Genomic DNA, 26,294 nt, shown 5'->3' on the forward strand with positions numbered 1-26,294 from the left:
AACTGCACTGCTGATATCTTCAGTTTGCTTCTTCCCGAGATGCGTCTTTCCCAAGGCGGCCTTTTGCAGACTCTACTTCTGGTAGTGCGACTTATGGCTTTCGCATGTTGGTTATCTATGCAGGCTGGGAAGGGAAAGTCAGCATTAAATGCCTAACTTGCTGGGCTTAACATGCATTTAATGCAAGAATCTAGTTTAATCCTAACTAAGGGAGTTGGCTTGTTAGAGAAAGGGGCAAACTAGGTTATTTCTCTCTCAATGATGCTTGCGTGAAATACAAAGGGCTTGGATCTTTGGGCCCCCAACCAACCCAAAATCTTCCATGACCCCGATTCCACGTAGGCCCGATAATCTTCCATAACCATCCACATCACAATCCACTTAATAAGCCCCGAATACGTGACTTAGGCTTAGCATGAATAATGACTAAGGAAGCATGGCATGATGAGTAGGCATGAGCATGGCGTGAATATCGGGCTTAATCATCGTGACATGGCATGTTGATAAATATATTCCTTGTCAATCCTGCACCTTGGCATGTATTTGTGCTTGATTGTAGGCTTTGCATGACAATTGAGCCTTAAGACTTAGTTGGATTGGTGTGTGACATATTTGGGCCTCAACAATGACCATGTGGTGAAAATAAATTATCATAGTCTCAAGATATCAATTAGAATCCGAATATATCTAAGTCTCCTAAAAAACTAAACAATTATAGTAATATGCATCAACATATAAATAGTTTACTTTAAAATGTTAAGTTTTGAAGGGATCCACTCACAAGTAAGCTGAGCATCCTTCCTTGTTAGGCTTCTTGCATGATTCACCCTTTTTATGAACATAATTTCAAAACTACTATTTAGAAACAAAATTGGCACAAATGCAGGGCGCCACACGATTTAGAACACCGAAAAACCCAAGGGTAGGTCATGGGTCCTGTACGCTCCACCATGCGCTGCCGTGCTCCTACCACGTGCCACCATGCGCCGCATCACTGGTGTCACACACTGCCGTCTCGGTTTGGCGAGTAAGTGTCACACTAGCTGCTATCGGTGCCATGTCAACTAGTTTATACAAAGTTAACGGAATATACCTTCTCCATCAGTATGCCATTCGAGCTAATGGTTTCTCTACAATCGCTTGTCGTCGGAGCCTCGCCAGAAATTGTAGAATCCCAAGTTATCGTCCCTGAATCAAAATGAGTCAGAATCAACGCATTTTTTACCATAAATTAGGTCAAAATCTCACAAATGGATTAGAAACTCACCACAAACGAATTTGGGACAATTAAAGGATGAATCCACCTCATATTCAACTGAAACTTATCGTGTTTCGTCACCGAATTCTGAAAACGAAGACAGTGAGCATGCATGTAAATTCCATAAGTTTTCTAGCTCGAAATCCACATGCAAATGAAGGATTAGTTACCTAGGATTGGTTCCAACTGAGTTGAGCACCACTAGTCACGAACTCGACAGAGTTTGGCTGAAGCTGATCGTCAGAAACTGGAAAACATGCATAGTAAGTTGTAGAATCCGAATACAGTCATCACTATTACAACCATTACAGTCATCACCATAGTCATTACATTTATGACCATAGTCAAAGACTCAAATTAAACCCTGGACCGACTGAACTGCTTGAACCAGAATTCCGGGAACCTCGTTTTGAAGGCGTCGTTTCATTCATCTTTTCCATCGTGTTTTGTATGTATTTATGCGGCAGATTATGATGTTCTGATCTTTAATGGGGAAGCGTGGATGTGCGGAGATATGTGGAGAGTCGAAAAGGGAAACGAGGTGCGGGGAGTTGAAAAGAAAATAATTTTTTATTTTTATTAATTTTTAAATTTTTTTAATATCCATGTGGCGTCCAATCATTATCTATGTGGGCACCACGACATCAAATAACGGAGGTTCTGATGAACAACTTAACGAATGTATAAAAGTGTCCCATAATTATGACTTTAGGTACTAGACTGAAACGAAAAAAACTTAATGTATGAAATGTTGAAAATCAAGAAACTTCATGCAAATGAAGGATTAGTTACCTAGGATTGGTTCCAACTGAGTCGAGCACCACCAGTCACGAACTCGACGGAGTTTGGCTGAAGCTGCTCGTCGGAAACTAGAAAACATGCATAGTAAGTTGCAGAATCTGAATACAGTCATCACTATTACAACCATTACAGTCATCACCATAGTCATTACTTTTATGACCATAGTCAAATACTCAAATTAAACCCTGGATCGACTGAACTGCTTGAACCAGAATTTCGGGAACCCCGTTTTGAAGGCGTCGTTTCATTCATCTTTTCCATCGTGTTTTGTATGTATTTATGCGGCAGATTATGATGTTCTGATCTTTAATGGGGAAGGGTGGATGTGCGGAGATGTGTGGAGAGTCGAAAAGGGAAACGAGGTGCGGGGAGTTGAAAAGAAAATAATTTTTTATTTTTATTAGTTTTTAAATTTTTTTAATATCCATGTGGCGTCCAATCATTGTCTATATGGGCACCACGACATCAAATAACAGAGGTTCTGATGAACAACTTAACGGATGTATGAAAATGTCCCATAATTATGACTTTAGGTACTAGACTGAAACGAAAAAAACTTAATGTATGAAATGTTGAAAACCAAGAAACTTCATGCAAATGAAGGATTAGTTACCTAGGATTGGTTCCAATTGAGTCGAGCACCACCAGTCACGAACTCGACGGAGTTTGGCTGAAGCTGCTCGTCGGAAACTGGAAAACATGCATAGTAAGTTGCAGAATCCGAATACAGTCATCACTATTACAACCATTACGGTCATCACCATAGTCATTACATTTATGACCATAGTCAAATACTCAAATTAAACCCTGGACCGACTAAACTGCCTGAACCAGAATTCCGGGAACCCCGTTTTGAAGGCGTTGTTTCATTCATCTTTTCCATCGTGTTTTGTATGTATTTATGAGGCAGATTATGATGTTCTGATCTCTAATGAGGAAGGCTGGATGTGCGAGGATGTGTGGAGAGTCGAAGAGGGAAACAAGGTGCGGGGAGTTGAAAAGAAAATAATTTTTTACTTTTATTAATTTTAATTTTTTTTTTAATATCCATGTGGCATCCAATCATTGTCTATGTGGGCACCACGACATCAAATAACGGAGGTTCTGATGAACAACTTAACGGATGTATGAAAGTGTCCCATAATTATGACTTTATGTACTAGACTAAAATGAAAAAAACTTGATGTATGAAATGTTGAAAACCAAGAAACTTCATGGTAGTAAACTAAGATTAAGGCTATCTTTTATATGTGTTGACAAATCAATGATCTTGCATGAGTTTATAAGTAGATTGAGCTATTATTTGTATTAACTATTCATTTTATGATGAAACTTTAACTTTCTTCAATATGTTCAATTCAATTACAAGAAATAATAATAATAAAAAAATATATATCTGCTAGCTAAATGACAAAACAAACATGAACCAACGGAACCCACCAATAACCAAGGTTGCTCGGAGTTAGATAATCCATCAAATGTTGATTAAGTGTGGAACCCATCTTGGGCACAACGTGATTACTCAAGTTCATCAACATTTGGTTGGGGCATCGAACTAACCATAATAGTATTAGTGCTAATAATATAATAAGACAATATGCACCCTTCATTTTTATAAACCGAACAATTGGATTATACAAAGTGTACTGTCGCCGACATGGTTGACAACAGTCAAGTCAAGACATATTTTTATGGATTTTTCAGTTTGAAATCTTCTTTTGGTCGGAATAATATGAGGGATGACCAACATGTTTAACAGGCAACAGGGGTTTTTTATTTTTCTTATGTGTTAAACAGGCTAAAATGATTTATTAATTATTCCAATTTACTTTTTGTTAAACTAATCAAGAAAGTTTAATTAGATGGCCGATTCCATGCATTTAAAAAAATGTGCTCATTGTTAATACCAGAAAACTCATTTTTTAACAAGCATTTATAGAGCCGGTTTGTAAATGTTTAAAATATTTTAAAAAAATGCTTCTATTAGAAGCACTAAGAAATTTTTGATAAAAATGTAAGTGGTTCTTGGAAGATCACTTGAATTGCTTTTTAAATAAAGCATATAATTGATACTTCTTTCAATTTTAAAAATATAAACACTTATAACTTTTTATGTTAAACGTAGTTAAGATCGTTTTTGATGATCTAAAATTACTTTTAATTATTTTAAATATACTTTCAACCATGCTCATGAAAAAGAGAAGGGTGGTTGAAAAGGTATTTGAATTGAAGCCTTCAATTGCTTTAGAACAAAGAAGACTCGATCTAAGCAATTACCAAAAAAGCTAAATCTACCTGTGATAAAGTGACAAATTTGGAATTAAAAACCCACTCAAGTGTTGATTTGAGGCAAACTTAATAAGATATAACCCCACTATTATACAACTACATTTTTCAAGATTTCGGTTCACACATAGATTTCATGAGCCAAATGCACCTATCTAAAAGGTAGAATTTTAATATCTTATAAGTCCATCAAGGACCACATGGTGACTTCATTCTCTTTCTTTCATGAATTCAATGCTATTTGGTTTTTACTTTTTCGTGATGCCAGCTAACTTCAATCTCAAATCTCCTATATCAATTTGCCATTGTTATATCAATGTGAGTAGACCTGAAAATTTCTTACACGATCTCTTAATCTAACATGAAACTACACAAAAATAAAGGATTTCAAATCAACCTGTTAACGACTCGGGTCATTATCGAATAACCGATTAGGCATGATAATTTCTCGCATGACTTGTTAATTCGACACAGCCCGTTAAGATAACAGAGTTGACACGATACAATCCGTTGAGATAATAAGTATGACACGAAACGACACAAATATGACAAACATGATCTTTTTGTCATGCCTAATTGTCAGTAGCTAGTGAGTTTTTACACTCACATGTAGATTCGTTTTATGCGCTCTTTTTTTTTAATATTCTTAAATTTTCTTTTTATTTTTTTGATTTTAAGACTCAAATTCCTGTAACAATTAATTAAATACTATATCATAGAAAGAACTTGTTTGTATCATAATGACTGACTATATATATCTTCCATAAAAGTGAGATTCATGTTAAATATATCTATACACGTAAGTTTTACTTTCATATAACAATGTTATAAAACCATAAAATGAATATGATTACTCATAATCTACTACTTGTAACTCTTGTTTAACTTTCTACTTAAAAATTTTAGGTTACAATTTTTTAATGAAAGCAAAGATATACTTAGAAATTTTAGGTTACAATTTTTTAATGAAAGCGAAGATATTCAGACTTGAGGCTAATTTATCTTTCAAACAATGGAAAAAACAAATATCACTAAATTTCTAGGTATTGTATTTAGAAAAGAGTACATAAACTTTACACTCATGGACTTATCAACATTTTAAGAGCTTTTTTCTTTTCAAGTTTTTAAAATCAAATTACAACTATGATCCTAGATGGATTGTATTTCTAAAGATGTCAAACTTTAGCTTATATAAATTAAAAAGCTTGGACTTTGTGGATTACTGATGCTGGGAGTTGATTGGTCCATATCTAAAGGTTATGCATAATATAATCTAGCTAGTTATGCCTTTGCTTTTGATCGTGTCTTTAAATCCGAATTTTTTAAGAAATCACCGTTATCTTTTTTTTACTCATGCCACCAATACAATAACAAAAAGAGGATTCGTTCGTCTAGAGTAAAATCTTAATTTTGAATTATTCTATTGGTTGACACATCTTTGTCAGACAATTACATTATTTTTCTAATTACTATTATTTCAACAAATGTATGGTGAAAAATGCATGATGAGATGTAGCATCTCCATCGAAATGGAAGCAAACACGACCCTCCTCCAATAATTTCAACCATATTTTCTTTCCCACATAAATTGATAGTTTATTTTTCTAATATCACAACTCTAAAGGGGCCCACTCAAAAACACCACTGAGATCCTTCCAAAAGGAAGCCATCCAAACGGTGCCGTATCCCATCTGAGTGACGACACAAACGGCGCCGTCTCCATCTCGGGCTTGCTCCCCACTTCCCATTAAATTTAAGATTTGGTTGGAAGGTTTCGTAAAACGACCGGCAGAAACGGACACGTGACACATGACACGTGCCTACCCCTGGCGGGCTCCTCTCAAATTTTTTAGACGTTGGCGTTACGGCAACTATTTATGGCGGAATGCCTCCCAACCGTGACGTGTTTCCTTTGTTCTTTGTAATTTCGCCGCTCTTCCCCCCTTCTCTCTCTCTCTGTCTCTCTCTGTGAAACTTGCACTTTCTCTCTCTAAAATCCTCTCTGTCTCTGTTACTTTCTACACAGCTAGGGTTTTCGTTTCCTTTACTCCCAAATCTCAGAGAGCTTCACCGGTAAGTTTTTCACTCCTCAAAATTTCCCCAGTGTTTTTATTTAAATCCTCGCGGTTTCATGTTCTGCTCGGTGATTTCGTCGGTTTTGATTTGATTTGTAATGCCGATTTAGTATTCGATTCAAATTTTTGTTTGGTTGCCGAGAAAGTTTAGGGAAAATGATGGAAAATGGATGTGTAAATCTGGGGGTTTGGCTGTTAGGTGTGGTAAAATTAAGGTTGACTAAGTCTAATTGTGATGTTGGGATGTTAGTGGGGTTCCAAATGGTGAGGAATAGGGGATTCCACGCCTTAGTTTCTTGTCCGTTTGTGCATTTTCTCGAAGACCAAACAGAGGATTGAGGAGTTGTTGGATTTTGATTTCGGTGATTTCGGGGTTTTGGATTTTTGACAAGTTTTTGTTTGTTAAATTTTTGTCCTTTTACGTTTTGAGGTATATTATTTAAGCTTTTTTTTTAACAGATTGATGGTAATTTGGAGGTAAATTATTGATTTTGATTTTGTTTTTGTTTTCTGAAAGCAGTTAAGGTGAAGGAATCTGTCACAGCTGTGATGCTTTATTGAAGGAATTGGATAATTTAATGGTGGTTAGATTGGATGTCTGTTTTATCATCTTTATGTTGGCAATGATGACAGAGACGATGACTACGAGCTTCGCTAATCTCTTCTGAATTTGGTGATCTGATTTTTTAAAAGAATCATCTAATTGTAATTCCTGTAAAGAATGCGCCTTTTAATGCATTTTATACAGATGGGTTGAAGGACGAATTTTTAGTTTCGATTTTCGAGAATGGCTATTGCTGGTCTACACAATGCTTCTGTGCTTGAGCCTTCTTTCCTTAGAGACTCTCAATCTCATACATCTAGATGGATACGTGATGAAGGGAGGGTGAGTACCCGTGCATCCTCCCTACTACAAAGGTGGCGGGAGCTTGAGGATGAGCATGTGGTGAGTCGTGCCCAAGAGAGAGTTAGTGAGAGGTTGCTTGTACAAGGGAGTGATAGGTTGATCGATGAGATCTCGAGGGAAGACACTACTGAAGACCACGGTAGTTACCACGCAGGTGATTTGGTGGATGTGAGTGTGGGTGACAGTGAGTGCGGATTATGGTCCCGGGGTCAAATTGGGTCATCAAATGAACATGAGGAGTGTAGTAATATTAGCAGTGAGCATTCTGATTTTGGGGAGGTTGAAAGGGGGAGGGTGAGGCAAGTTTTTAGGGAATGGATGAATTGTGGTGTGGCTGAATATACGTCAAATGGTTCTCATATGAATAACAGTTCAAGGGCAGAGTGGCTCGGTGAAACTGAACAGGAGAGGGTGAGAATTGTAAGGGAGTGGGTGCGAATTAACAGTCAGCAGAGAGGTGCTTCGGGTGACAATAGAGGAGAACAACCTGCTGAAATTGGTAATCAAATTGAAAGAGTTCGTGATGGATTGATTGTTAACCAAACTGAAGGCAGGTCTGAGCATACACGAAGGGGAATTCGTAAGTTATGTGGTAGGCAGGCTATGCTGGATATGGTAAAGAAGGCTGAGAGGGAAAGACAAAGTGAACTTCAAGTCTTGTTGGAGCACCGGGCTGTATCACAGTTTGCTCACCGCAACCGCATTCAGGTTCATTGCTATAATGCTTTCCACATCTTCACTTGCTTGTTGAAAATGGGATTTTGAGTTAGTTTTACTTGAACTTACATTGTAGACTACTTGAACTTACATTGTACTTTTTGTGAAAGTTTTTATGTACGATATTTGACTATCACACAAGCAATCTTTGAGACTAAAACCAATATGTTAGTGCTATGTTATAGAAGTGTAATAATGTGTTTTTATATTGATTTTAAACTGATTTTAAACTTTAAGGCATGGAAAAAAATTTTGGGTGCTGGTATGCTAACATTGCTTTTCTTTTCTCTTGCAGTCATTGCTTAAAGGAAGATTCTTACGAAATGCTAGAGTGATTGAGAATGAAAGACCTACTTCCTTGGCTGAAAATGAATTAGGCTTATTGAGACAAAGGCACACAGTCTCTGGTCTTAGGTATTGTTGCCCTGCTTTAATTTGAAAAATATTTATCCTTCTTTTTTTTTTTTTTTTTTGCAAAGTTATGCTCTAATTTGTTTTCCTAAGTTTTGCTTAACTTTTCATTCTACTTTTTTTTTTGTTTGGGTTACGTGAGATTTCTTTGTAAATTTTTTGCAATTAAATAGTTGGAATTGCATCGTCTTATAGTGATGGTTTGACCCATTGTGTCATTTGTAGTTTCTTTACGTTTGTGTCATCTTCTTCCAAGCTTGTTCATGGATGAATATTTGATATTTCTCCCAACCTCTTTTGAATCGTGAAATTGCTTTCGGTATAATTTGTTTAGTTTATGGGGGTTGAAGGGTGTTCCACAATAGAAAGATGATTGTGGCCTCATTAAGCAGTTTGTGAAGTTTTTATATTTTGATTATTTGGAAGATGCCAAACCATAGCTATTAGCTTGTGCTGGCAAGTTATCTCAATGGATTCTTTTTCTAAACCCCTCATCACCATTTCCGTATGATGTTGCTCCATAATTGCAACTCATGCTGCTCTTCTGACTGGTAGTAAATTAGGAATTGATTATGGTTCTCGGACTTTGTCCCATTTAATTTTTTATTTTTGAGGTTACATTAATGTATGTAGTATCGGATGTATATATAGTTTCACCCTTAGAGCATCTTTATATCTTTACTATAGACTGGTTGAGTAAATCCATTATTGTATTTTTTTTTTGTTTTTCTCTTGTTGTATTGAAAAAAATTCTCATTGATATTTTGAAATCTATTATTTGAGTAGGGACGGTTTTTGCTCCAGATTGGATAGTTCTGTATCCGGTCAAGTAAGCAGCAGCCACTCTGAGACATCCTCTAGTGTTTCTAATGGTAGTAGAAATGGGGATGGTCAAGCAAACAACCCGCATGAGGTCCTAGCTGGGTCTTCTAAACAATCTGCTGCTAATGACGAGGCAAGTGAGGACCGAGAACGTGATAGCTGTGGAATATCAGATTTCAGGGATTTGGGTGGCAACACCATTCAAGATATAGATTCAGAAGAATCTAATGCTCCTGTAGAGGGTTGGCAACACCATTCAAGAAACTGGCAATGCTCAAGTATCACTGAATTTATCGAAAGGAGGGATGTTACTGATTATAACATGATTGGGGACTTTCAAGCAACCACTTCTGTTGAGCAGCCCCAAGAAATTTTGCAAAATGATGCTGGTGGACACAGTAACATGCGAAAAGTCAGTCATATATCTAATGAGCAGTCTGAGCCAAGTGGGGAGGCAAGTGTAATAGGTGAACGGTCTGATCATATATATAATTTACTAGAGAGTGTGCCTGGGGATGTAAATTTTCAAGAATTTACTTCCCACGTACAACAGTGGCAGGATCGAGTTTCAGAACAAGCTGAAAGGGACTGGCAACAACCTGTTGTTGCGTATAACGACTTGAGAGAAAATGTTGGGGAAGATACAACTGGGGATCAGCAGGAAACAACTGCTTATGAATGGTCCCAGGAGTTGCTGGAGAGCGAAGATAGAGAAAACAGTCATCTTGAAGAAGTTCCTGAAGTGTGGCACGAGGAAAGTGGTTTTCAGGAGGCTGTTCAAAGTTGGTTAGAAGAGCCATCGGACCAGGATGTTGATCCGGTCAGGCAGACTGACACATTTTATTTTCCGGATGATGATAATGCTCCTGGCACCGAGCTAAGGGAACTCCTAAGCAGGTATGAAATGTTATTAATTTATGAATATGCCTTTGGCTTCTGATGGATCTGTTTTTCTAATGGAAATCTTTTTAATGTTGCAGGAGAAGGGTCTCTAATCTTCTTAGTAGTGGTTTCCGTCAGAATCTAGATCGACTGTTACAATCATATGTAGAAAGGCAAAGTCACGCTGCCATTGACTGGGAGCTGGATGATACATCACCTTCTCCTGAACCTGCAGAACAGGATCTAGAGCAGACTGGTGCATATCAAAATGGGGGTCAAGTGGATGTTGTTGAAAGTCATAGTCCTAGTACTGCTCTACGATCACAGCAAATACCTTCCTTGCCACTTTGGGACCAGGAGTCACACTCTGATAATTGGCCACAGCATGACATGCATCAACGTAACGGAATTGTGCGTTCCCATAATGCTTCTCGCTTTAAAATTTATGATCTGGTATCATGACACTAATATTTGTGATGCCTTCCTTTGTGTTATTCAATTGACAGATTGCTTACTGATGCAGGATTGGGAGATAATTAACGATATGAGGATTGACATGGCCAGGCTACACCAGAGGATGAATAACTTGCAAAGAATGATGGAGGCCTGCATGGATATGCAACTTGAGTTGCAGCGCTCGATAAGACAAGAAGTTTCTGATGCCCTGAATAGATCAGCTGGTTCACAAGGTTTGTCTACAATACTTTGACCACCTCGCAATTAGTTTTACTTTTGTAGTTTTCAACACCTAATAATATTTATAGATGGAATTTTTGTCTAAGATAAAGATGTATGTATAACGCGTTTCTTTTGCATTGGAGTACCATGTGATTTCACTCTTGGATGCGCTACGGGCTTTCCTCGCATTGACTTTGAAAGTTGCCTTGCTTTGCAGGGGTGTGTGAAGACGGTCTGCTAGAAGATGGGTCTAAATGGGATCATGTAAGGAAAGGAATTTGCTGTATATGTTGTGAAAGCAGCATCGATTCTTTATTGTACAGGTAAAACTCCAAAATGTGTACCTTCGTGGTTCAAATTATTTCTGCATGTGGAGATTCTAACACCGTTTTCCGATTTCTGTTGATTTCTTCTCGCAGATGTGGCCACATGTGCGCATGTTCAAAATGTGCTACTCAATTGGTTGAGAGTAGCGGAAAATGTCCGATGTGTAGAGCACCCGCGATTGAGGTGATTCGTGTTTATTCTGTGTTGTAATTTAAAAAACAATGTTGAATTAACAAAAAATATATATAGGAACCATACGTTTTTGCTGCCAGCCCACCGATATCGTTTTCTCTCGGTTTTTGGTTCCTTCCTTGTGGCTTGGTGTCTTGTTTGTTGAACGTATGATTGACATCACACATGCTTTCTTTGATTTATAATAATCGAAACTTAAAACTTCTCACTTACTACTAAAGAAGAAGAAAGACTTCTCACTTATCATTGAAGGATAATATTATTAGAACCATAATATAAATTGCGTATTAGTAGAAAAGAAATCTACTTTAAAGTTAAAGGTGACATCCTCATTAATATACTAAACAAGACCTTTGAGGCATTATTCGCCATTTCAAAAAGTTCTTTTAACCGAAATGAGGAGTGCATAATGATTTTTTTATAGTGATAATTATAATTTCGTTTTGCAAGTTAAAAATCCACTAAGGGTCAATATTTGAAAACAAAGAGTAATGCTATTCATATCATATTTTTGTATCACATTTTCATACCATCTTAGGTGGTATTTAATATGGACAACCACATCATTTGAATTAATTAGATTTTTAAATTTAGTTCATTATTTAATAAACTAGTAATTAAAAAAAATAGTTAATTAAATTATGATTGTGGTATACGACGAATATTTCTTCTTCCTTTCCTTGGGTTTTGCAAATTTTTCAAATGATGTAACAGTTCACATCAGATGCCATGGTATAGAAATATTGTATAAAAACCTGATATGAATATCATTACTCAGAAATGACCGGACTGACTGAGTCTATAGGAATTTCAAGACCGGAACGAATATGCATGGCAATTGGACAATTTTTAAACACGTATCCAAACCCGAGATCCACCTTCGCCGGACCGTGATTAAAATGGGTGCTTCTATATTAAAAATGGGTTTAATGGCTAAATTAAATTCACCCTTGAAGTTGAACATAGAACTTAAGATATCTTACTCATAAATGAAGATGACTACTGTTAGATTGTAATGATATTACAATTAACAAAAAACGAAAATTTAACAAGAAAACAGTCATTCATTCATAACCAAAACAGATAGATCATTTTCACACACCATCACTATACATGGTTAATTATCTATGCCCTACAACGCACAAACTAATAAACCACTTTGCAAAACAGAAACTAATTAAAAACAAACACATTTAAGCAACACGAAGTTCTAATTAAATAATCAAGACTTGGACGACCCTCCTCCATATGATACATAGGTGCTCACTGCCTTGGTCCCCTCGGCCATGGCATGCCTCCCAAGCTCCCCGGGCAAAACTAGCCTCACCGCCCCTTGAATCTCCCTCGACGACAACGTCTTCCTCGCTGTATACGTAGTCAGCCTCGCCGCCTCATCAGCCAGCCTCTCAAACATGTCGTACATCAAGTTATTCAACACCGTCATGGCCTTGGACGACACTCCCATCCCAGGATGCACCTGCTTCAAAACCTTATACACATATATCTTGTACTCTTCTCTTCCCCTACTCCTCTTCTCTCTCCTCTTCCCTCCTTTCACCTCGCTTTTCTTCTCTCCTTTCTTCGAGGCTTGCTCTTCGGTTTTCGTCAAATCTTCCGCGTCCTTGTTCTCTCCTCCTCCTAGGGTTTTTTCCTCCTCACTCTTCTGCTCTTGTTCCTTCGGTGATTTCTCTGCTTCTTGTGGATCAGGAGTCGTAGGATTTTCTTGTGCCTCTTTGTCGACTTGGACTTCAGCGTTTTGGGTTTTTAGGGTCTGGTTTTCTGCCTGGGTTTCGATGGGAATAACACTAGTCTTGAGCGGCTCTTTCCCAACTGAAACTTCTACGTTTTGGTTTTGATTTGATTCGTTGGTTTCAATGGAAATAGTCTTCAGTGGCTGATCTTTTTGTTGTTTCTTCCTTGTGGTTTTAACCACTGAAACTTCAACCGTTTCTTTAACGACTTGCTTGGTGGTCTTCACCACCATCTTCGCCGAGCGCTTTGGAGCCATTTTTGACACTGCTGTGTTAACCTCTTTCCCTCTCAGAAAATTTATTTGAAAATGGAGATAATCTGCACAAGATTTGTTGTTGCAGTTAAATATCTGCATGGAGCAGATAATAACTGTATTGGTGGTTTTACTGGACGTTGACATGTGGCGGACAGGTGTTGAGTGGTTTCTGAACCTAATGGCTACGTGGGTAAAAGTGAAATTGTAAGCACTAAGCACATGAGGCTTCCGGATAAAACTTCAGATTTCACTTCCCTTCATGGCACTTTCCACCTTTGAACTTTAGTTACCGGTGGACGCAAAAGTTGGTACAATAATAGCAAAAGAAACCGATATGGCAAGATAATGGTAAGCGTGTTTTACATAAATTCTTTTCAAAACATAAGATTGAATGGATAATGTTTGTGTCATTTACCAATCTTTATACATTATAATCGAAATAATTTATTTTTTTTATCATCACTTAAAGATAGATATGCAAAAAATTACTTAATTTAGAATATTTTTTAGTTATTTATATACATACAATAAATAGACAGTTTATCATGAGAATACTGCTTGTTATTAAAATTATTGATAGGTTAACAAGTAATGATCACTAAATGATCTTCAAATTGAATAACTTTTACAAATGTAATTTTTAAATGATGATAAAAAGTATAAATGATATGTGTTCGGACGATAAAAGTTTGTTAATCGTATGCAAGGGGACAAATAAATCCTTAGACATAAATATTATCCTTGGTTTTTTTTTTTTTTTTTTTTTTTGTCAAATGATAAATTATGTTAGAATAGGTCTTAAATTAGCCACCGATAAGGTTCGAACCCACGCTATCATGCGAGGATTCAATACATTTCCACTACTGTGGTAAATATTATCTTTGTGGAAATTAATATACGGGCAAAGAGATGGAAAAAATACGGGAAAAGACATGGAATAAACACATCCTTGTTGAAATTAATATGCGGGCAAAGACATGGGAAAAAGAGAACATGAAATCAATATTTTTCGATCTAATAGTGTAAAAACATTTATGGGAAAAAACTTACCTATAATTAGACCGATATGGCAGGATAACAGTAAACATGTTTACATAAAAATCCTCCTGAAATATATGGTTGTAATTTCAACATGAAATGAATTGGCAAAGGCCCAAAATTGCGTACATTGAAATGCAAGTCTTGAATTGACAAAAAAAAGCAAATGCAGGACTTAGAAGATGTTAGGGCTTCCATGTGCTCCCAACGACCATTTTAAGTTGTAAGTATACGAAAATGTTAATTATTCCAGATTGCATATGTTTAACAGGATCTATCTTCACACTCTTTCATCGCGTAAGACTTTGTAATTCAAGGTTATTCGGTAAGGTTGATATTTTTGAAGTGTTATTTGTGGTTAAGAATTGTAATTTCAAAGTATATGTGCTTGTATGAGTCGACATTCTTATTTAATGATTCCTTTGTTCTTTGTTTTAATTAATAGGAGTCTAGCAGGTTTTATTTGTCTACGTGAATCGTTATTTGTGGGATAGTGCTCTAGGTGTAAACTAGTTTCTTCTAAATTTTCTTCATGATATATATAACGATTGTCGTTCAAGTGTCTTGTTTTTGGTCACTAATTATCTCTCCATCTCCCAGCAGAGAACGAAGACAAATTAGAGGAAGCCTTTATCTTTTTGGAGTCACTCTCCTTGCGAAACACACACACACACACACAAATAGGATCCAAAGCTCTATATACCTTCCTCCAACCCTTGCTTACACGTTACTTTCTTATTCCAAATTTCTTTTGGCCAGTACTATTATATGGTTCCAAATACTTGGCCCAAATGGTCGCCTGACTCGCCTGGAAGCAGGATCAAACCAACACAGTAATAGCCTCTGTGTGGGAGAGAAGAAATTCTTATGTCCTACTCATGAGAAGTGCATTTGCGTTCCACTTCTTGTTAGTGTGTGAAGGAAAGTTGAGTTTTCAAGTTCTAATATAGGGAATTGCATGTTATATATACTCTTTATAAGCACAAGGTTCATTTTTTCTCCTATGTGAAATTCTTATATATGTACTCTCAACGTGTGCTTCCTTATATCGGGTAGGAGAACATAAGAAATTTTCCTCCTCTAGTATTCCCTTGTAGGAAGGTCACTTACAATAGAAAATCGAATGACACCATTACCATCCCAAATAAAATTTACATACAACTAATTTATGCACTGGTTTACTACTCTTAGATAAAACTATTTTAAAGGACGATAACCAAAAAAAATTAAAAAAAAAGGAAATTGTTATTAACACTCCAAAACTCTCATTCTACACTTATCACAAGTGTATTTTTTTTCTTCTAATTATAGAAAGTTTGGAGTACAAAATGAGATTTTTCCTTAAAAAATCTAGAACCTTGCTGCCAGCTTCCATGACGATTGGCAAAAATCCCCAGATATATACGGAAATTAACAATAAAAAACGAAAACTATATATGTATGTACAGTATGTTGAGAGAGTGGATCAAAATTTTGCAAATCTAATGGTACACCAAGATCAATGGATAGTAAAACTACAAACAAAAGTGTTCAAGTTCTTCCGAGGAAAATCAGCATATGTTTTTTTTTTTTTTTTTTGTTCTCAACAAATAAAAGGAGTGTATGTCACTTAGTACTGCGGTTTAGTTATATTTTTTTTTTCATTTATAAGTAGGAGGTTGTTAGGTTTGATTTTCATAAATAGTGAGTTCGATACCACTATACGTACCCCTAACAATTGAGACACATATACAGAAAACCATAACAAAGAATTAACAAGTTTCTGTGAAAATAAAAAACAAGGAACAAGAAAGAAAACCTTGCTATTGCATTTACTAAAAAAAAAAAAAAAAAAAAAAAAAGGTTTGTAGCCAGTCTAAACCATAAAAATCAACATCTATCATAATTGATCCATATATTAACTCATGGAATTAAGAAAAACATATAATTAGTAAAGGAAATAATGAACAATAATATATATACAGGGAGAGAGTCTGCAATCTAGAAATACTCTAAGGTTTAATTATATACTGGTACATCTCTTCTTAACTCTAGAACTAGGAGATTCAAAGCAAGAGCGAAAGAATGAGTCTACCTCTTCACGCCCAGTGGTTTCAAAGAATTCCAATCGTGCCAATTTCCTCTTACGTAAGAAAACATTTCCGTGTGCTTGTTTTCTTGGTGTGGCTGGGCAGCTTTGAATGGTAGGTATCTTGTGATCATACGAGGCTGGCGTTCGACAGAAGTCTTCCTGTCGATCATTTGGTAACTCATGAGCGATTGGTTCAGTACTATCTTCTTTTTCGAAACCTTTAGGAGGTTGATCGGGAAATTTTGATAGAAGTTGGTGATGATGATCACCAGATATTTTATGATCTTCAGCCATGGACATATAACTAGCTACTCTGGCGAAATAGGCACTCTGAATATAGAAAGAGATGAAGAGAATATGACATTTTTTGGGGTTAAGTTGTAGAAAGAGGTGGAGAGAATTTCACAATTTGATCTGTTTGTATCTTATATTGTAAAAACCTAGGTGTCTACTGCCAACAGCACCTTCATGGGTTGTATTCTTCTCTACATAACCCTGAAAGAGTACGCTGCGAGAACCTCGGTTTGGAATATGCTATGTAATTTTCAGAGATACGGGCCCAGGACCCCAACTTCCAACAACATTGATAGTGTCTCCAATTTGGTAATTACTATCTGCCCAATCTGTCGGGTTTGTGGTTTTATGTCTTAGTTGGAGTGATGTTATGATATTCAAACTCTTCATTTTTCAGAGATACGGCCGATGTAAGATATTTCAACACGCTTCCTCATGTTAGATCTAATTAGTGGGTCACACGTGAGAGATTCACACATTGACAACCACGAATAGCCAAGGGGGGGGGCTCACCCCACACGCTGGGCCAAGGGACTCACCATCATCGCATAGGGCTAAGGGGACCCACCAATCACGTGGCAATACCGACTCGCTCTTTGGCTCTAATACCAAATAGTACATGACCTTATACAAGGAAAAGCATAAGGTCATGTAGAGTGGAGTAAAAAAATACTCAAACGCTTTGGCTTAAATATAACTAATGATAAAGACTTTCACGATATAGGTACACCATTTTCTAATGTTGTACAAATAATACAATAATATAAGTAAGTTTTACGGCACATAACATTGTACTATTAACATGAAACACCATATTAATATACTTGTCTCATATAAATTGCTTAATAAAATTTAACACCATATTAAAATACTCATCCTATATAAATTGCTTTATAGAATTTATCTCCTTTCTCGCTGCCTCTTCTTATGTAACTCCTATTTAATAGATTTCAGAATTACCCAAATTTATTCTTGTTGAGCTGCATTCTGATGATGTGATAGATTACATGAAGTAATCCTTTTCCCACACAGTTGTGACCTCAGAACTTACTCTATATCCGATCATTTCTTTATCACTGTTTCTCTCCTCCTTGTCTGTATGCACAACAACGTGCTTAACCGCATTGGATACCATCTTGGACGTTGGACACGGAATAACATATGTCATTGGAATTGAATCAACAATTATCCATTTGATAACCATTTTTAGTTTTCAACTTTTGTTTTTACGTTTTTGAAAATCGAAAATTGAAATTTTGTTCGGTAACTTCTTTCTTTATTTAACTTTAAAAAAAAAAAAAAATTGAACAAGTGACCCTCTCCATCACCACGTCTTGAGTTCGAACCCTGTCGGCTCTCTAACTTAACATCTAATATAATAAATTTATCGTTTAACAAAAAAAAAAAAAAAAATTGAATACTTAATTTAGCGGTCAAACGGGGTATTTGGTAGTTTCTCAAACTTTAAATTAATTAGTTTCCAAAAACAAAAAAAAAAAAAAAACTTTAAGTTCATTCTGAATACTTAATCCCTCTGAAGTGAGAGTATGCCATGTCTTAGAGAAAAATTAGAGGACAAAGCAGTGAGGGATTAAAAAATCTAATATCATGCAATTGTAGTGTAAATTGTTTATATTATTTAAAGATCCAAATAGCATGCGATCGCATAATTTATTCTTTAATATCTTGAATGAGGCATTTCGTCGAGTTGTTAGAATTCATTATTTTCCACCCTTTGTTGTGTGCCTGTAGATAGATACCGACAACGTTAGATTGTTGATATCTGTTTACACTCGATAAGTGTCAAGGCATGCTATCGATATCTTTCATCAGATGTTATGACATTGTCGATATCTGTCAAAATCTACAAAGGCATGTCGTTGATATTTGTCAATAGCTGCCAAGGCGTGCTGTTGAATCATGTCGAGCACCTGCTGAGTCTGTTGAGCAAACATTTCATTAAACAGTTGGTGGGCATTTCTAGGTCCAAAATCAGACAGACCTATGGTTCTTAGAGGACCTTTCCAGTTCCGTACGGTCCCGGACCCAGTGGGTCTCCTAATGGATCCTCACTTGGGTCAAATAAGCATTTTAATGTTTTAATCTTAATTTTTAGGGTGAAGTACAAAAAACTACCTCAACTATTGGGGTCACGACAGTTTCATACCTCATCTTTTAAAATTGACAATGTCATACTGCATCTTACGAATTTGTGACAATGTCATACCTCCATCAATTTTTCTGTTAAATGCTGACGTGGCAAGAGACAGGGACCACTTTCTATTAAAAAATTAATAAAATATTATTAAAAACTAAAAAAAATATTTAATATTTTTTAACTATTAAAATAATAAATAAAAGTAAAATTAAAAAAAAACTACCTCAACTATTGGGATCACGACAGTTTTATACGTCATCTTTTAAAATTGACAATGTCATACCGCATCTTACGAATTTGTGACAATGTCATACCTTCATCAATTTTTCTGTTAGTTTTTCTGTTAAGTGCTAACATGGCTTGATTCGGGACCTACTTTCTATTAAAAAATTATTAAAAACTAAAAAACAATTATTTAATATTTTTCAAAAAAATAATTTTTTTTTCCTTCTTTTTTTCCTCTTCTTCTTCTTCTTCTTCTTCTTCTTCCGCAGGGGAGTTGATGGTTTAAAAAAAAAAAAATAAAAAATTCCTTCCTCCTTTTTTTCCTCTTCTTCTTCTTCCTCCTTCTCCTTCTCCTTCTTCTTCTTCTTCCGCAGGGGGTGTTGATGGGTTTTCAAATTTTTTTTTTATTTTTTCTTCCTCTTCTTCTTCTTCCTCCTCCTTTTCTTCCTCTTCTTCTTCTTCCTCCTTCTCCTTCACCCTTCTTCTTCTTCCGCGCCGACAGGGGGGAAATTTTTTTTTTTTCCTTCCTCCTTTTTTTTCCTCTTCTTCTTCTTCCTCCTCCTCCTCCTCCTCCTCCTTCTCCTTCTTGTTCTTCGCAGGGGGGTTGTTGGGTTTTCAAAATTTTTTTATTTTTTTTATTTTTTTGGTTTTGCAGGTGGGGGGAAGAAAATGAAGATGGGGAGAAGAGAGAGGAGGGGGGAGGGGGGAGGGGGAGGGAAGGGACGAACTGATGGTTTTTTTTTTCCCTCTGCTTTTTATTATTATTTTAATATTTAAAAAAATATTAAATAATTGTTTTTTAGTTTTTAATAATTTTTTAATAGAAAGTATGTCCCGAATCAAGCCACGAGAGCACTTAACAGAAAAACTAACAGAAAAATTGACGGAGGTATGACATTGTCACAAATTCGTAAGATGCGGTATGACATTGTCAATTTTAAAAGATGAGGTATGAAACTGTCGTAACCCTAATAGTTGAGGTAGTTTTTTGTACTTTACCCTTTTTTTTTTTTAAATTTTACTTTTATTTATTATTTTAATATTTAAAAAATATTAAATATTTTTTTTAGTTTTTAATAATATTGTATTAATTTTTTAATAGAAAGTGGTGCTCGTCTCTTGCCACGTCAGCATTTAACAGAAAAATTGACGAAGGTATGACATTGTCACAAATTCGTAAGATGCGGTATGACATTGTCAATTTTAAAAAATGAGGTATGAAACTGTCGTGATCCCAATAGTTGAGGTAGTTTTTTGTACTTTACCCTAATTTTTAATATCAAATCCAAGGATACATGACCATAAATTCCTAGTCACCCGATTAACAAGGGAACAAGACTAATAGATATTTAAAATACTTCAAGTGGCGGTTACATTTCCGAAGAATGTAAAAAAGAAGTGAAGGTTATATAACTTAAGAATTATAACAAAACTTATGGGAATGTAAACATATGCATTTTAGAATATAACTCTGTATAATGAAATCTACTGAATGTCGTAACCATTGGAAATGGATGTAAGAACTTTATCAAAGTTGATGGCATTTTTTCTCTTTAGAAAATTAGAGTACCAATGAGCAGAGAGTTTAGGTTGTCTTTTCAAATCAGGGTCTTCCAAATCCACATAGTAAAGGCCGTAGCTCGATTCATAGCCGTCTAACAGCTCAAGAGAATCCAAGAAGGACCATGTGAAATAACCTCTTGAGTTTGATCCATTCCTTCCAAAGTAACACAGTATAATTAGTATTTTAGAGGTAGTACTTTCCTATGGTGAAAAATATAGCAAGTTTGACTATCCCTATATTTACATAAACACTTGCATTAAACATTTTCATTTGGACTCGTCCAGTTAGCTTTGCAACATGGAGAGGTCACAAGATAAATCATATATACCTTATAGCTTCAAGCAAAGATTGGATGTGCCCTTGCAAATATTTCACCCGCCCCCAGTCCTCCAAAGATGAATTGCGTCGAGTCCGTTGACCTAATGTTTAATACAGATAAAGAAGTAAAATGATAAGCAGCTAATGCAAACTAGTGCATGGAAAGAGCCAAAAGTTAAGCTCTAGTACCAGGAAATATAATGTACAGTTTGAAACAAAATACGCGCAACGCATGCATGGTCCGTAGATATGGGGAAATCTTAAATAAAACTTATTTGACAGTCTATCAATCGAAGCTCCATCTATATATCTACATTTCCCTATCATGTTATGTAACACTACACATTCAAATAGCACTGCTTGGGTTAAAATTTAAACCCTGTACTATCCATTTACAGAAAAAAAAAAAATCACCACATGGTTGATGCAGAGAGATACTTTCCACGCAACAAAAAAACCGAGAGAGAGAGAGAGAGAGAGAGAGAGAGAGAGAGACCATTTTCCTGGATATATATAGGAGGATTGCCATAATTTTCCTTGATATATTCCAACAGTTCTTGCAGGCCCCAGGGAGTTATTGGAAACTGATTCAAACAACACGATCACTAGTGCTCTGAAATTAATCCATAAGTAGTATTGAGCCGGTTCTATTTTATATTATGTTCAAGATTTTACCTCAAATGTTGTTGTACCATTTTCCAGTGCTGCAAATGCAATCAAACAAAATTTTGTAAGCTCAAGGGATTGCAGCTAAGCATCTAAACAAGAATAAACTCTCATAAGTTCACGAACTAGGTGTTAGACATGAGTCCATAGTACAATGCATCAGTAATTATCTTAAAATATTCTCTTTGTAATTTACCACGTATAGGGCTCTTATTGATAATGTATTATAAAACTTGTATACGTTGATGAATGAAAGCAAGCAATTCCAACATTTCCTCTACCTGTCAATTATCTTTTCACACATTTTATCGACTTATTAATGACATGTTATGGACACACATCGGTCATTAAACTAAGGAGCAGACATCATGCATAAAGAATTTTACTACATACGTATATGTATAAGAAAAAACATACAGGATATCTTTGTTGCTGAGTCTTCCATAAAGTCTCTGGTTTCCATCTTTAGAGTGCTGGAGCAGTCCTTGATGTTTAATGTGAGATAATAATTCAATCCAATGAAGTCAAATTGGGTTAAAAGACTATAAAACTGTTGCTACTCCAGTTGTGATTGAGAAACTAAGCAAGGTTGATGGTAGTGAAGTTGGAAACGTGGGTGAATACAGAAAACTAGTGGGGAGCCAACTGACAACAAATAGACCAGATATAATGTTTGTAGCAAGCTTACTGGCAAGATTCATGCATAATCCCACTAAGAAGCACATGGGAACAACAAAGAGGGTGTTGAGATACATTCAAGGAACAATTGATTTTGGAATTGCCTTTGAAAAGGGAAAAACAACTATTATAATTGGTTACTGTGATAATGACTCAGCTGGAAGTGAGGATGATATGAGAAGCACTTCAGGTTATGCATTTACACCGGAATCTGGTCTGTTTTTATGGGCATTAATCAAGCAAAGCACTGTGGCATTGTCCACAGCAAAAGCAGAATATGTAAGTGCTGTAGAAGCCACTTCTCATGCAAAATGGCTGAGATTTGTACTTGAAGATTTTGGAGAATAACAAGTGGAAGGGACACAAATTATGTGTGACAACACATCAACCATTGCTATGGCTAAGAATTCTGTCTTTCACCAAAAGACAACATATGTCAGCAGAAAGTTTCATTTCATCCAAGATGCAATTCAAGCCAAGGAGATTGAACTGTGTACTGCAAGATAGATGAGCAAACTGCAGACATTCTTACTAAAGCTTTGCCTAAAGATCGATTTGCCTATTTAAAAGAGCTTCTGGGAGTCAAGTCAACGAAAGGATTAGAAGGGAGTGTTGGCGTATAACCCTTCAGCTGAGACTTGGAGACAAAAAAGGAATTCAAACCTTTAGTTTAATATTTGTTTCATGTTTAAACTAGAGTCGTTGGATCATAGTTCATGTGGCTGTCCTTGCTTGTATCTAGCTTAAGTGATGGAATCATCTCAGAAGGTGATAACAATTAAGGGCTGAGATTTAGTTTTTTTTTTATGAGTGAAGGATCTCTCTTCCTATTCCATGTATACTGGTAACAACCTCATATGTTTGTTGTGAGGAATATTGCAATCAATTCCATCATCCTTCTCTGAAATTTTCTCTGCCATTTTCTAATTTTCTCAAACCTTCATCAAGCTTTAATAGAAGCTTATCAAATATTCCCATACTCTTTAACACTTTTTACTTAGTTCACAATGATAAGAAATGTCACCTGGTTTCCAAATTACTGAGAAAATCACATCTAATCAGTAAATCAAGCTTGTCAATAGTTTTCAATAGTCAAATTCCAAATACAATTAACATTTTACTTGCAAGTGTTGGGTTTGTGTTCCCCCTAATTTCGTTGATTATTCTGCCCCTATTTTCAACACTCATTTTACTTAGATTAGCACTAAATGCTTCACCTCATATGACAAATTTATTGACTCGTTCAGAAGAAATTTACACATTAGTTTCTCAAAAAAAATAATTACACATTAGTGATTTTGGTATTTTAAAAGTTGGTAGAAGCCCTTGGTGATTTTCTTATTTTCAAATGTATTTCTCTATCAATGATTTTCTTATTTTCAAATTAAAGAAAACATTTTTTTTTTTTTTTGCCAAATGATCTGGAAGTGAGTTTGGTAAAACCTTAATCACTCTCAAATAGACTGTAAACTCTAGTTATATAACAATTTTCAACTAACCTAAACTAATCATATGAAAAGATGTTTGTACTCTAACTGCGGACTGTCCAGTAGTACAATTGTTTAAAGGGAGTCTTAATGAAACATTTCTGGTACTGTTTACTTTTAACGTTAAGGATATTTTTAGCCTAGAAAGTCACTCCTGGTACATTCACTTACACCTTTATTTTGTCATTTTGATTAAAACTCAAAGTTTTCAAACCCCTTTCATTAGTTTTAAGTTTTCAAACCCTTTTCATTAGTTTTTCTTTGTTTAAATCTAAAACTAGTCAATACAACATCCTAAAGTTGCAATACTCTAACCTAATCAATTCTATTTGGATGCACTACATTCACACTTGCTAACTAACTCTCTAGTAGGTGGATCGTATAGTTTACTGTGAGATCCACCTGTGCTAATTTTATGTGTTTAAATATCATTATTCTAATCTAGTTAACCACACATAGCCTCAACAAGCAAAGGAAGAGGATTATCTCCTCCTCTTCCCTTCCCTCCTACTTGAATAGTTACGGTTAAACCACGTTAACATCTTATATTGATTTCTTTATAAAGACAATAAGACAAAAAAACAAAGTGTGAGAGGAGGGAAGGAAAGAGGATGAGAATAGGAGAGGAAAGAATCCTACTCCATAAGGAAAATCAGGTCTTCACCTTTCACAAGTTATAAATTAGAAATGAAAACAGTAAATAAGTAAAAATAGTAAATAATGAAAACAGTAAATAATTAACCACTTTAGGCTTATGAACCGTTAGTTCTTGATTTTGTATTTTTGGACAAAGATTTAATAGTTAAAAATTTTGAAGTATCCCACCATACTCCGGAACAAGATAAAAAATCCATAATATTATATGGAAAGTGTGATATAAAAATAGTGGAAGCTAACCAGCATGAGTATATGTGTCCAAGATGCTTGGGGTCCTTCCGTCTTGGTCCGCAGCACCTTCCACCTATTCATGTGGAATTAGTTTTGAACCAAGCCCATTCCATCACTTTCTTTTTTTATTTTTTTATTTTTTATTTCATTTGATGCGTAGTACTACTAGTAATACATACAAAAGCATATATAGAGGCTTATATTATTGACCAACATCTCTAACTAATTATATCTTATTATCCCATACATACATACATACAATATGTATGTATGTATGGACATATATGAATACATGTATACATAAGAAGAAGAACCTGATAAGCAGAGGAGGAAGCCCCAAACACGAAGCCTGGAGGGAAGTCATCTCTGCTATATTTATCAGCGCATAAAGAAAGCTTTATGAGAAGAAAACACAGAAAAAATGAAACTCTCAGCATGAGTAATAACACAAGCCCGCAGCAAGAACTCGGAAGGGAAGGAGTTTCAAAAGGCAAAAGTTACAAAGAGATTTGAGTGGACACCCTTTAATTTGTTATCCGCACTTCAGAGCAAATTGTAGACTCCAGATCCTTGTTTATTATCTTTTCTATTGTATGGTTGTTGAGTTGAGTCAGGTCTGTATGAGTGGTTCGAAATAGCCAACAAGAAGAAACACAGACAGATGGGGATAGTACTTGGCTCCTGACCGGTCAGGACGCAGCATACTGAATTTTTGAGGTGGACCAATAATATTGAAACAGCTGGCACTTTAAGCAATTTTTGATTTTTAACCAAACACCCGCTATTTCCCTAACCAAACACTCCAAATTTCTTCTTCATCACTATCCAAGCACTCAGCTTCTCTCTTAACAAGAAGACAAGCAGACACCCATCCATAAGTGTCAACCGACCACCTTGGCCTCGTCGGATCACCCATCGTCCGCGAGCTCGAAGCCCAAGGCTGCACAAAACTCGTCCTCCGTACTCAGGTCGAGCGCGACCTCACTTGCCAAAACCGCTTCACCACCACGCGGCTGCAAAATTCGGGTATATGGGTTCGTGTTTAAAGTCGTCGCCGTAGATTTCATCGCTGTAATCTCGCTGCAATCTCACTGAGATCTCAATGCGATGTGGAGTCGACGCTTGGAGGAGGGACAAAAAATGATATCAACGAAGGGAAGCTTGTAGAAGAAGCCAATCTAGATAGCATGGGAGATGGAGGGAGCTAAGGTGTTCTTGTTCTCACGGATTCAGAGGGAGGTGGAGGAAGAAGGTTTCTGTTTGGTCACGGGTTTAAATAAAAAATTGGATGTTTGGTTACAATGATATCAAAGTTTTGAAAGAAAACTGAATGTGTTTTAAATTGAGATATTTATTGATTTGCTATTTTGAATTTGTATGCGGCTTTCAATTTCTTTCTTCAACTTTAATTTTAATCATTATTCCTTTGAATTTTTTTAATTAGCTAATTTTCTTCTTGAATTTGAGTTTTTAACGAAATTACTAAAATAATAGATAGTGGAGAATCTCATCATTCATTTCTATTGATTTTCAATTTCAAGAA

The 26,294-nt window shown here is 35.8% G+C and overlaps 3 protein-coding genes across 5 annotated transcripts; 1 reads left to right on the top strand and 2 right to left on the bottom strand.

The window, feature by feature from the left end:
* Positions 1-6,195: 6,195 nt before the first annotated feature.
* Positions 6,196-11,435, top strand: LOC137742407 (Ring/U-Box superfamily protein). Of its 2 annotated transcripts, none has more exons than XM_088679791.1 (8): positions 6,196-6,418; positions 6,941-8,035; positions 8,340-8,458; positions 9,242-10,174; positions 10,258-10,570; positions 10,683-10,848; positions 11,055-11,160; positions 11,257-11,435. In XM_088679791.1, exons 2-8 carry the CDS (start codon positions 7,208-7,210, stop codon positions 11,372-11,374), a joined length of 2,583 nt encoding a protein of 860 aa, XP_088535917.1. In that variant the 5' UTR covers positions 6,196-6,418; positions 6,941-7,207; the 3' UTR covers positions 11,375-11,435. The 2 variants fall into 2 exon arrangements, with proteins under 2 accessions (XP_088535917.1, XP_088535918.1); XM_088679792.1 differs by having other exon boundaries at positions 6,251-6,418; positions 6,938-8,035.
* A 965-nt stretch (positions 11,436-12,400) lies between these two features.
* Positions 12,401-13,639, bottom strand: LOC137741536 (uncharacterized). Its single transcript, XM_068481235.2, has one exon. It carries the CDS (start codon positions 13,506-13,508, stop codon positions 12,579-12,581), a length of 930 nt encoding a protein of 309 aa, XP_068337336.2. The 5' UTR covers positions 13,509-13,639; the 3' UTR covers positions 12,401-12,578.
* Positions 13,640-20,471: 6,832 nt separating this feature from the next.
* On the bottom strand, positions 20,472-25,313 carry LOC137742398 (beta-glucosidase 11-like). Of its 2 annotated transcripts, XM_088680610.1 has the most exons (7): positions 25,066-25,295; positions 24,761-24,824; positions 22,116-22,182; positions 21,708-21,736; positions 21,529-21,616; positions 21,043-21,133; positions 20,472-20,867 (listed from the first exon to the last, which is right to left on the bottom strand). In XM_088680610.1, the coding sequence occupies exons 1-7, from the start codon at positions 25,113-25,115 to the stop codon at positions 20,636-20,638; spliced, it is 621 nt and encodes a 206-aa protein (XP_088536736.1). In that variant the 5' UTR covers positions 25,116-25,295; the 3' UTR covers positions 20,472-20,635. The 2 variants fall into 2 exon arrangements, with proteins under 2 accessions (XP_088536736.1, XP_088536735.1); XM_088680609.1 differs by lacking the exon at positions 22,116-22,182 and having other exon boundaries at positions 25,066-25,313.
* Between the last annotated feature and the right edge of the window lie 981 nt (positions 25,314-26,294).

The sequence above is a fragment of the Pyrus communis genome, chromosome 11, assembly GCF_041283825.1.
Source record: "Pyrus communis isolate YQ-2024b chromosome 11, ASM4128382v1, whole genome shotgun sequence".
Lineage (NCBI taxonomy): Eukaryota > Viridiplantae > Streptophyta > Magnoliopsida > Rosales > Rosaceae > Pyrus > Pyrus communis.

Bases quoted from the DNA above. Each gene is read 5' to 3' on its own strand.
- LOC137742407 (XM_088679791.1), top strand. From the start codon at position 7,208: ATGGCTATTGCTGGTCTACACAATGCTTCTGTGCTTGAGCCTTCTTTC. The intron at 8,036-8,339 runs GTTCATTGCTAT...TTTCTCTTGCAG, and splicing joins CTCACCGCAACCGCATTCAG to TCATTGCTTAAAGGAAGATT. The intron at 11,161-11,256 runs GTAAAACTCCAA...TTCTTCTCGCAG, and splicing joins ATCGATTCTTTATTGTACAG to ATGTGGCCACATGTGCGCAT.
- LOC137741536 (XM_068481235.2), bottom strand. From the start codon at position 13,508: ATGTCAACGTCCAGTAAAACCACCAATACAGTTATTATCTGCTCCATG.
- LOC137742398 (XM_088680609.1), bottom strand. From the start codon at position 25,188: ATGCTGAGAGTTTCATTTTTTCTGTGTTTTCTTCTCATAAAGCTTTCT. The intron at 21,737-24,760 runs GTTAGCTTCCAC...TTGCATTTGCAG, and splicing joins GGACACATATACTCATGCTG to CACTGGAAAATGGTACAACA. The intron at 21,134-21,528 runs GTCTCTCTCTCT...ATTAAACATTAG, and splicing joins TATATATATCCAGGAAAATG to GTCAACGGACTCGACGCAAT.